Source organism: Mangifera indica, chromosome 16, assembly GCF_011075055.1.
Source record: "Mangifera indica cultivar Alphonso chromosome 16, CATAS_Mindica_2.1, whole genome shotgun sequence".
Taxonomy (NCBI): domain Eukaryota; kingdom Viridiplantae; phylum Streptophyta; class Magnoliopsida; order Sapindales; family Anacardiaceae; genus Mangifera; species Mangifera indica.
In genome coordinates this window covers 13,467,693-13,479,752 of record NC_058152.1, presented here as the reverse complement: position 1 = coordinate 13,479,752, position 12,060 = coordinate 13,467,693, and the positions used below count along the sequence as shown (strand labels likewise).

Sequence of the window (12,060 nt, the reverse complement as noted above, 5' to 3'; positions counted from 1 at the left end):
TGACCAGCAAGTTGTTGATATCTTTACAAAACCTCTTTCTGGTTCTCAATTCAGTCTTCTCATGTCCAAGTTGGGTTTGTTTGACATCCACCAAACTCTAACTTGAAAGGGGGATGTAGAGATTGTTATTTTATTTATTCCTTTATTCTTTTTTTTATTCTGTTATTAAGTTAGCATTATTTTGTTAGCATAGTTTTGTCGTGTAATTAGTTTTGACAGCAGGTTGGTTAGATTTTTTTTTTTGTATATAAACACAACTCTGTTTTGTTTTTCTTCTAAAGAGAATAAACTGGACTTCTCTCCATTTTCTTCTTCTTTATTTTCTGTTGTATTTGCTCAAGATCTATGTGTAATCTCATTCTTGTAAAGGTTTTTTTTTTTGTTTTGTGCTTTTGACTGTTGATTTGAGTTTTAAATGGCGAGTCTTTCTGCAAATTTTGGACTTTTAAGCTTGTAGAACTGTCAAAATCAATTGTTTGTCGCTTTGAGATGAAAAATGTGAGTTTGGAATTGATGATGGCCAAAGGACAATTTCCCACCCAAGGATTGCTGTTTTTTCAAGTATCCCCCTTTAACTTTGAAAATCTCAAATACTCACTTATGAGTAGTTAAATTTTCATTAAGACTCAGATTTTAATAGCAGTTTTCAAGAAAAAATTAAAAAATATCTAACAGAGGGGACTTCATGGCCCAATGGATAAGGCGCTGGTCTACGGAACCAGAGATTCTGGGTTCGATCCCCAGTGAAGTCGTTGAGTTTATAATTTTAGTTTTGCAAAAATTAAATTTTCTTACTCTTTATTAAAATTGATTATAGGTTTGAAAAAATATTGTCCATTATTATACAAATACCTTGTTCATATTTATAAAATTAGTATTTCATATGTGACATAAATTAGAGCTTTAAATAAGTTAAATCAAGTTAACTTAACTTGATTATTATTAAACTCAAGTTCATTATAACCATAATAAACTCATAAAATTTTACTTTCAATTTTAAATATAATATTATAATTTATCCAATTAAATTCAAATCAGTTATTATTTTTTCGAACTGGAGCCAATTAATACTTAGTTTAGATTAATTTGGATCTTGGACAAAGGCTAACTCAAATCAACGATCTCAGACTCAAATAATTTATCTTGTTACTTAAACCAAATCATCCATCCTTAACGATACTTAAACTGGAATCTGGATACCATCAAACACAAAACAAGAAAACTCTGGCTCACCCACTTTCCTCCAAAATTACTCCTTACCGACGAAGTAAAAGAAAATGGATAATCCCAAGGAAGACGACAACAGAGGTGGAGCCCACACATGTGTGAAAGCGATGAAAATGTTAAGAGGACAAAAAAGGAAATGACAACAAACGACAGCCTTTGCTGCTGATTCACCAACTGTTTCTTTCTATAATTAGCACGTGGCATTCGGATGTACATCCAAGTCTCAATTGCATGTACATATTATACAATTATCTACACTTAATAAAATATTAATTTAAACTTATTTTATTTTTAAATTATAACTCGTCAGGTTTATCATAAAACTATCTGTATTATTATATATGTTAATTTAAATTTATAAAAAATTATATTATTATATAATTAAATAATTTTAAATTAAAATAAAATATTATTAGAATAAATACTCCATTCAATATAAAAATTAGATGTATGTAATATTATTTTTTATATAAACTAAATATATTTAGGTGTATTATTTAAAATATTTAAATAATATATTATCACATAATTGAATAATTTTAAATTAAAATAAAATAATTTTTAATCATATGATATATATTATTTAAATTATTTGATTAAATACAAAAATAATTATAAATAATATTATTTTATACTTTATAATAAATTTATATATAGTTAATTTAAATTTTAATTAAATAATTATTTAAATAATATATTATTATATAATTAAGTAATTTTTATATTAAAAATACAATAAACACGAGATAGCCATAAATTATTACTCGTTTTATTTGGTAGTAAAAAACTAATACTTTGCGGCTTTACCGTAATTTCACGACATTATCCACGCAAGGACTACACTTATCCGCTATAAGAATGACTGAATGCCTCATACCTCTTCATCACCTGAAACGTTTTCTTTTCTCCACCAACACACAACTACAACGACGATGGCCACCATCAAAGTTCCATCCCAGATTCCCTCTGCAGCCGAGGATGCTGAGCAACTCCAGAAAGCTTTTAAAGGTTTTTTTTCATCACCCTTTTGCTCCTATTTCTTTCTGGTTTCATTTTTTTTATGGGGTTTGATCTTTTTGTTTCATGTTTGTTCATCCATTTGTTGTTAGTACAATGTACATCACTGCCTTTTTTTATGTTTGTGTTGGTTTTTTCTTGATGATCTTTCAAGTCAATAATGTAGGATCCTGATCGGTTCTTTGTTTAACTTTGAACAAGTTTTTGGATCATCTACTGTTCATAACTTTATATGTTGTTGTTGGATCTGTGTAATCTTGCTTTTGTGAAGGTCTTTTTTTTTGTGTGTTTTTTACTGTTGATTTGAGTTTTAAATGGAGTCTTTCTGTAAATTTTGGACCTTTAAACCTGTAGAACTGCCAAAATCAATTGTTTGTCACTTTGAGATTAAAAATCTGAGTTTTGATGATTTCAAAGCCTATATTCACTCTGTTGATTGTATTTTTCTCTTTGTTGCTGTTTGGATCTAAAATTTAGTGTCATCCTCATCGTGCTCTTTTGTGCTTATATTCTAGTGCTATATTAATATTGCATCTGTTTGATCTGTATTGTTGCTTCTATGTCTTGAGGATCACTAATTAGGAGCATGTTTGCAGGATGGGGCACGAACGAAGCTTTGATCATCTCGATCTTGGCTCACAGAAATGCTGAGCAACGCAAGCAAATTAGAGAAGTCTATGCTTCAACTTATGGAGAAGACCTTCTGAAGGCACTGGATAAAGAACTTTCAAGTGATTTTGAGGTCAGATTTGTGATGTTTCTTAAGTTTTCTTCATATTTCACCTGGTTGTTTTATGCATCAGACTTGTTTTGGTTGATTTGTACACTATGGTCTTAGTTTTTCATCAGCTTTTGTGTGTTTGTGTTTGTTTGCTTCAAAAAACAGCGGGCTGTGCTGCTATGGACATTGACCCCTGCAGAGCGTGATGCATATTTGGCTAATGAGGCGACTAAGAAGTTAACTTCAAGCAACTGGACTCTCATGGAAATCGCATGTACTAGATCTTCACTTGAACTAATTGCTGTGAAGCAGGCCTACCATGCACGTTACAAGAAGTCCCTTGAGGAAGATGTTGCACATCACACAACCGGAGATTACCGCAAGGTTTAGACTATAGCCTGCTTAATTTACTTGTTCTTGCTCCAACTTGACAAAAAAACTTGATTCACTTCTTAGCATTGCAAGTCTTTCTACTGTAATGCGATTGCGTACCATGATACGTTTTCTTGTTTCGTTCTAACTCTCAAGATTCTTTGCAGCTTTTGGTTCCTCTTGTGAGCACATTCCGCTATGAAGGAAATGAGGTAAATATGACTTTGGCAAAATCAGAGGCTAAGATTCTTAACGAGAAGATCTCAGACAAGAAGTATAATGATGAAGAGGTAATTCGGATTCTTGCTACACGGAGCAAGGCACAGCTGAATGCAACTCTCAATCACTACAACAATGCATTTGGAAATGCTATCAACAAGGTATTGAAATGTTCTGTAGCTAATATATGCCATATTCAGTTCCCTGCCATTCTAAAATGGGTTCTTATTTACAGAATTTGAAGGCTGATCCCAATGATGAGTTCCTCAAACTACTGAGAGCCACAATCAAGTGCTTAACTTGCCCAGAAAAGTACTTTGAGAAGGTTTTGCGCCGTGCCATCAACAAGTTGGGAACGGATGAATGGGCTCTAACAAGAGTAGTAACAACTCGTGCAGAGGTGGACATGCAACGCATTAAGGAGGAATATCATAAGAGGAACAGTGTCACACTGGAGAAAGCAATTGTTGGTGACACTTCTGGGGACTATGAGAAAATTCTTCTTGCTTTGATTGGACATGGAGATGCTTAAGCAGTAGCTTATAGTCTGTGCTACTAGCCGTGCACTATCTTTTGCTTGTATGCTTGGCTGATTGTACTCGTATGACTCTGCTTTACCAGTTTTCTGAGAGCTGTAAGTTGGAACGTGTGGGTGTTTTCTGAAATAATGGAATAATAGGACTTTTTTTGTAGATTAGTCATTGCCATGGTTATGAAAGTTTCAAATTAGCATTATAATTATGAAAAATTCCTCAATATAGTCATCTTTTTAAGTTACTGTAACGAAAAACAGTAGAGTATAGAAATAGTCAGAATTCATCAGACCACAAAGTCTAAAATGCTTTCAATCTGGGTTTTAATGAAATCTCACTCATTCTTTAACAAAGATATATATACACATTACCATTTAAAGAGCTTAGAAAAAATTTATCTATATTTTTTTTTATAAATAAAGATAAGAACAACTTGTTTAATCATTCATGTTCTTCATTTCATTTTCAAGGCTATATGCTATCACTAATTTTCATCGTGTATCAATTCAAAGTCATCAAGCAGATGATAATGGTGGGAGTCTTTTTATTATTTGAGAAAATGGGAGTAAAATGAACAAACATAATAAAACTGCCCAGAAAGAGAGCAAAGTTTAAATAACTAAATTAGACAACTCCCCACTGGCTCTGATCTAAAAGTTAAGAACTAAAAAGTAGTGCATAAACCAGATACACGTACTCAAATGGATACCCTATGCTGATGATGATCATTAAGCATTGCAGGCCATTCAATGGGTATTGCACACGCCACAATATAGCTACTCAGATAGATTTCTTATGCCCATGATCTTCATCAGGCATTGGCCATTCACGGGTCAAAACATAGTGACTACACTGGGATACATAGAAGCCTACATTTACTGATAGTTAAGTGACACAACAACAAAGTTGGTTGTAAATCAAACCAAGGAAATGCTGCTTTCGCCACCAGGGGGCTTGCAGACACCACCAAAATAGTCTCTGGACTCTACCTTTCCATCAGCGAATATGTTACTGCCGCTCATCTCTCTCAGCTTAGCTGTGCTTAGAGGCTTTTCAGCAGATCCTGGTGGTACATCTCGCTTGAAGATATCAGTGCCTGTCAACTCTTGGAACTTCTGGTTGTGTATTTTCTTGGTGGTCTGGATTACAGGTTCTTCACTGAACAGGATATTACTCTGACCTCCAGCAGGCTATAAAAAATAAAGCTACTGTTCATTACGAGTTACATTAATTACCACTGATGGTAAAGTTGAAAAGCTAACCAGATGAATCTATAATAACAATTCACAATTGTTGGATCCTCCTCAGTCTTCCACATGCACCAGGAACTGGGCTACATCTTGATTCTATAGGCCTTTAAAATTTAATCATGATAGATTCAACTATCACAATGCTACCTATAAAAGTGGTATATAAAACAAACTCATTGCTGGTGAGTCTATTATAAACTACCCAGGCAAATTAGAATCATTAACATGAAAGAGAGATTAAAGTAACCAGATAAATACAGGGGAAAGATCATTGGGCACTGGAGAAGTATGCTCACATTGGAAACTTTAACAGAAGTGTGCACATTCCTAGGCGCAGGTTCCCCCATGCCTTTATTTTCTTTGGATTCCAAGGAGCGTGCAGCAGCCAATGATCTGGGCTGAATCTCAGGAGCAGGGCTGAATGTATCATGACCACTAATCTCTTTGAACTTTGCCTCTGATATCTGTTTTTTATTCTTCAAGTCTGCCTCGGATTGCAATGTCCCACTTAACTCACGCTGCTTTGCTACCTCAGGCATAGAGGTAGGCTTCTTTGGGGTAACAGTCTCTTCAACACTGAATGAGATCTGGCTGATTCCATTCAATGCTTGCTGAAATTCAACCATCAAAAGCAAATAAATAAATTGGGCTCATGAACACTTCTCATGTCTAAGCATATGGAGAGATTAAATACATACCTGATAAATGTGCACCCCTGTTTTATTATGATTAGCAGAATCAGATTCTGATCCACCATTTTCGCCATTGGCTGCAAATATGCCACTGCCATTTATTTCCTTCAATTTATACCCTGAACAAGGCTTCCTGAGAACACCAAAGATTAAAACTTCAGATCACAGTAGATAAAGAAAACAGCCATTAATATCTTGAAAACAGGACACTCAATATCCCATTCGATGCACATACTACATGATACAGCCTTATGCATTGTCATGAACATATTTGAAACTCTCAACAGTATCACCACCTAAAGCATTATTCACAATTTCAATTCACCATGAATTAGACAATAAAAAAGTTCAACAAGAGATGATGAAAAACTAGATTGCAGATTACAAAAAACAATAGGCTCAACATCCACAAATTTAGCTCCAATTTGCCAGTAAAAGGTCATAAATTTAAAAATTTTATCAAAATCTTCAGGTGTGACAACAGATTTCTAAAATGCCACACACCAACATGCAGCATTACAAAAATTACATGTACTGCTAACCATAAAACAGGAAAAAGAAAAATAAAAAATCAAGTTAGAAGTTTAGATTCTACATTTTCCAAATTACGGGCAACAATAGGATGACAATCAACACATTTGACCCCAAATTTACCAGTTCTATAGCATAAATTTCAAAAAATTTATCAAAATCCCGACAAAGCAACAGAATATAAAGTCACAGGCCAACATGCAACACTGCAAAACCTAAATTTACAGCTCACTAGAAAAAAAACTCAATAAAAGAAATAATAACAAAAATAAAACAATAAGCTTCCTCCATCAAATTACAAGCTCAAATTGTCCAATTATAAACATTAGCATAATATTTTACAGAATCATCAAAATTACAATAACCTATAATTGTCCCCCAAAACAAAAGAAAGCACCATATTGTTACTAGAACAAGATTATTTTTTTGATAAAAAATTCAAATACATTTTAAAGCTCTTGTGAAAAAAAGACAATTTTTACTTGTTCACGGCATTAGAATCAATCAAAATCAGTTCAAATGAAACACTAGATCGGATTTCACATCCCCTCATTTTCGCATGCAAATTTTAAAAAACAAAACTCCACAGATAAACTAAGCTCAAAAACCAAACTTTGCACCAAAACCGAGCTGAAAAACGATGCCGTTTCACACTAGATCTTCACTTTACTTACTTCTTGTTCAGTGACTGAGCTTCTTCGTCGGTGATTTGACCTCCGAACAACACTTTACTGATACCATCGGACAGCTGAGATTCATTGCACACCCACCAGTTCACAATGACTAAAACATCACAACATTTTTTAAAACTTAAAAAAGAGAGAGAGAGAGAAATGCATGAGATTTTACTTGGTGAGATGAGAACAAGTAGCGGAGACGGGTGCGGCGGATTCCGACGGAGGAACTTCGGACCACGTCAGCAGATCGGAAGTTGACATGTGAGGCTTCCTCACTGGCGTTGTACTCTACATGTTCCAGTTCCTGCCCTTTCTTCTTCCTCTTGTTTTTAATTTTATTTATCTATTTTGAATTTAAAAAATGCACTAAACTTTTTGAAAAAGAGGTACTCTCACGAGTACAAAATTGTATTGATACTCGCCATCTTTTAAAATAATGATTGAATGCGTTGCAAGTTCTTCATTGGCCTGAGTAATTTCTTTGTTACTCAATTTGATCGTGATAATATATCAACTCCATAGAACAATCTAAAGTGAATTTGCCCATTCAATCAAGAGCTTTATTAACTTGATGAATCACAATCACGAGCTTAACTTACCAATATGCATAATACATATTATCTACGTCAGTTAGACATGTCAATTAGGTCAAATCGAATAGAGATTCAATACGAAGTACGAATAAAAAGTACGGCACGAGAAAGTTTGAACTGATACTGTAACAGTCGGGCTAGGCCCATAGGCTTATTGGGCCGAGTCTCAAACTTTAATATTAAACCCATGGGTTGGTCCAGTCACGTCGATACTGTTTAAAAAAAAAAAAAATTTTAATTTTTACTAGCAAAAGCAAAGTTTATGTCTTGTGTATCCTTTTGCGTTGTGACAGAAAGCTCTTGCCTTCTACCGCAAAGCAAAAGCCTTGTTAGGCAGAGGAAAGCAAAGCTTCTGCCTTGTAGTAGAAGCCTTGGCCTTCATTTTTTTTTTAATTTTTTAATTAATTTATTTATTTTTATATAAACTTATTCAATTTTTCTTTATTTTCAATTTCATTTACAAATCTCTCAATCTTAATTATTTCATTATATTTTTAATCTCATTTCCTCTCATCAATTATCTTTCAAAAAATATTTGAATGCATAAATAATAATTTTTTGTGTTTATAATTTTATTTTTATTTTTATTTTATCATTACAAAATATTACAAATGGATCAAGTATCATATGAATTCAATCCATTTGAATATTATCATAATATATATTTATTTATGTTTTATAATTTAAAAAATAATTTGTGTTTAAAAATTTTAAATAATTTTTTTAAATATTTAAAACCCAGCCTGGCCCGGCCCATTTAAGACTCATTTTTATATAGGTCAAGCCTTAGGCTTTTATATATTAGTGGGTCGACCCAGTCGAAAGTTTATTATTGTTTGGGCTTTGGACCCGGCGTATTAGCCCAATGGGTCGAGCCTGAGCCAACCCAACTGGGTCTAGCTCGGCCCATTAACACCCCTAACGTCAGTAATGAGTTTGGAAAGAGAATCTCCATTGCGATATATAAAATGTATAAATTAGATTATTGCCCCCAAGTCAAATTCAACTTGGAATTTGTAGTTTCATGTTGTCTAACTACTTCAAATCCAAGTTTAATAGCCTAAGTTCAACTTTTATCACCAAACACATTGTTACTAGATATATATATAAGAATGTAACATCTTTCATTGTTTGAGATGATATGACAAGATAGTTATTTCAAATTTTGAATTGTAAAATTTAAAAGAAAAATTGTAAAAGGATAACATGCTCAAACCAAAGATTGAACTTGATTTTTACGGAAGATGAACCAACATAAACTCTCTTAAAATCATGTGGTTATAGATTAATATAAAACTTGATTGTTTACGCTAAAAGTTTTATCTTAGCCATTTTTTATACACTGAACTCAAAAGAACAAACTTAAAAAAAAAAAAAAAAAAAAGTTAATAATGAAGCAACACCAACCATAATCTAATTTAGTGCTTAATTAGCTAATTAAGCTAATCAATTATAGTACTTCCAGAGCTCCCATCAGGGCATATAATTCATAATCTACACAATGAAATGCCCCAGCATCTCCACATCCACACTCTTCACGATGATCATCCCTCTTCTTCAACTTCTCGTTTCTCTTCATCTCCACCAGCTTTGGAACTTCAACTTTCATGGCTACTTGGAGAGATGGAGGCTTAACATCTTCATTACAAACCCTAGTATTATTATCACTTTGCTTTGAAGCCATCACAACCCAGTTTTCTACTTCCATTTTTGGCGATTCAAGGACTTTTTCCCATGGAATTTCACCCCTTCCCATTAGTTGTGACTTGCATTTTTTCCCAAGAAATGAAGGGGTTGTTCTTCTCCATCTCAGCTCAAAAACTACAGTCTGTTGCTTCAAGTTGGAAATGGATTCTTCGCTTCCTAAACACTCCAATGAGAAGGACTCATTCCAAATGAGATGACCAGAGCTTGGTGAGATCTCTTGAGTGTTCAGTTGAATTCTCTTGTTGTTGCCTACATAGAGATAGTATCTAACAAAGAGTCCACCATTACTGATGGACTTATTGAGCTCAATGTTTTTGGCTCTTATGATTCTTAGTTCACAAGAAAGTGAAGAAACAAATTGAGGAGGGTGAGCAACCATTTTTATGATCTAGAATATATACCTTCTAGGTATCAGAATTGAAACTAGAACTCTAAGCTTTAAATTGATGAGAGTTTGCCTGTGAATAAGGGTTTGAGATTATGGGGTTATATATAGTTGGTGCTTGCATATATGGAGACAACAGAAAGTGAAGGTAGTGTTTGCGTTCGAAGAAAGTTGCAACATTTCGATCCAATAGTCTTATTTGCTTTGGAAAGATAGTATACCACGATTTTACTTTTATATTTATTAATTAAAAAGGCATTTTAATAATTTTATATTTTAATATTTTTTTATATTTACTACAAATATTACGAAAGCTTGTATGAATTTATAAAGTATGATATAATGTTGCGAGATATACGAAGGAATCATTGGAGATTGTGAAAAAGATTATATTGAAGTAAAATAAGCTGTCTGTGAAGCATGCAGAGGTCGATATCATATCATATTAAAAAAAAAAAAAAAAAAAAGCAGCCTTTTGCAAGTTGGGATTTGCATCCTGTTATCGGCTTCAAATGCTTTTCGGGATTTGAGTTTATCTCCGCAGATGATAAAATAATCTGTGTATGGAAGACAAGGCTGGACAGTTTTGGCATCAAAAAATAGGGTTTTAGCCCAATCATTTTCATGCCCACTAGTAATTTTTGTAATTTTTTTTAATTCTAAAATTATTTAATTATATATTATTATAATAATATAATTTACTTATAGAAGTAGTATTATTTATTATCAATAATATTTTATATATTAACAACAAGCACAACTACAAATATAAATATTGATGTGTTATTATATGATTGAATGTTTTTAAATTAAAGATAAAATAATATAAAATTACATAACAATATATCGATATTTATACCTATATTTATACATATAGTTAACAAGTTGGGTTACAAGTTGTTAACCAATAAATTTAATGCAAGTTGAAAGATTGTGTACGGTTGTAAAGCACAAGTGAATAAAACTATACCCAAGCCTTAGCAAAATCTCTGTAGAATCAAATAATTTCATAATCCAAAACAGACAGACTTGTGTTAACTCAAAAAGCTTAAAGAGGAAAGAATTATTTATCCAACTTACCCAATTAAAAGTAAAAAAAAAAGATTTATTTATACCTTGTGGATACAGAAAGGGATACCCACTAGATTTTGTTCTATTTATATACACAGGACAATAGATTTTGTTGGGCTTTGATTTCAATTCTAGGTCACTTCTGACTGTATGGCAAACACGTTGGCAAAAATAAAATTGCTACTTGTTTGCATATTTGTAATCCATATACACTGTTCTTATCCTATGACTCTGATCGCAATAGCAGGGATGAATTTGAAAAGAGTTGAACCCAAACAAGAATTGATTCAATGTTGACTTAAAACCAAAAAACCCGACTCTAACTGATGATAGCTCTCAAATTCAAATTGAAATAACCACAATTTAAATTCAATTCAATTGAGCTAAACTTGACTCAAATCTAGCCTTAGATAAATTCACCGAGTGGAATGGTACTACAGCAAATGCCAAGATTTAAAAAAATCTTAGAGCTAAACTATTAGCCTGACCACTCAGACTAACCGATTATGTAAGTTATTGAGTGGAATAAATGATAAAATTCTCAACCATACATATTTTTCAAATTGTAAAGCTCCTAGGATTCAAATTAAAACAAATCATTATCTGACACTAAAGGTGTTAAAAATTATCTGATAACTAAACTAAACAATTTCTGAGCCAAAAACCAAACCAAAAAATAGGTTATTTAAAATATTAGTTTAAACATTAATTTAAAAACATTTTTAAAAACCAATTTTTTGATTCGATAATCAGATTATCTAATTTTCCAAATCGGTTAATCAAACTAAACAGATTTTTAAAAAGTTAAATAAAAAATAATAAAATATTAAATAATAGTGAATATTTTCAAAAAAATTGAAAAAAATAATAAAACATGATAATTTTTTAAAATTCAATTCACAAACTAATCAACCAAAAATTCAATTTAATTAATTGATATTTTTGATTCGATTCACAATCAATTGATCTTTAAATCGGATTGGTTTCAATTCAATTTAAAAAATTGACAAAACAGTTTAGTTAACCAATTTCGAACACCCCTACTCGTTATAGAAATAATTGGGG

At 32.3% G+C, this 12,060-nt stretch overlaps 3 protein-coding genes and 1 non-coding gene across 4 annotated transcripts; 2 read left to right on the top strand and 2 right to left on the bottom strand.

Annotated features, from left to right (window-relative positions):
• Nucleotides 1–679: 679 nt before the first annotated feature.
• Nucleotides 680–752, top strand: TRNAR-ACG. Its single transcript has one exon. It is a non-coding gene; the product is annotated as a tRNA-Arg (tRNA).
• A 1,321-nt stretch (nucleotides 753–2,073) lies between these two features.
• Nucleotides 2,074–4,248, top strand: LOC123198548 (annexin D2-like). The gene is made up of 5 exons (XM_044613234.1): nucleotides 2,074–2,235; nucleotides 2,841–2,986; nucleotides 3,131–3,349; nucleotides 3,505–3,717; nucleotides 3,792–4,248. Exons 1-5 carry the CDS (start codon nucleotides 2,094–2,096, stop codon nucleotides 4,086–4,088), a joined length of 1,017 nt encoding a protein of 338 aa, XP_044469169.1. The 5' UTR covers nucleotides 2,074–2,093; the 3' UTR covers nucleotides 4,089–4,248.
• A 358-nt stretch (nucleotides 4,249–4,606) lies between these two features.
• On the bottom strand, nucleotides 4,607–7,567 carry LOC123199028 (the record flags this gene model as incomplete). The annotated part of the gene is made up of 5 exons (XM_044613823.1): nucleotides 4,607–5,279; nucleotides 5,636–5,950; nucleotides 6,038–6,164; nucleotides 7,237–7,310; nucleotides 7,412–7,567. Coding segments are annotated over 5 exons (945 nt in total), but the record flags the coding sequence as incomplete, so codon positions are not given.
• A 1,670-nt stretch (nucleotides 7,568–9,237) lies between these two features.
• On the bottom strand, nucleotides 9,238–10,070 carry LOC123198506. The gene has a single exon (XM_044613190.1). It carries the CDS (start codon nucleotides 9,916–9,918, stop codon nucleotides 9,283–9,285), a length of 636 nt encoding a protein of 211 aa, XP_044469125.1. The 5' UTR covers nucleotides 9,919–10,070; the 3' UTR covers nucleotides 9,238–9,282.
• Nucleotides 10,071–12,060: the final 1,990 nt, after the last annotated feature.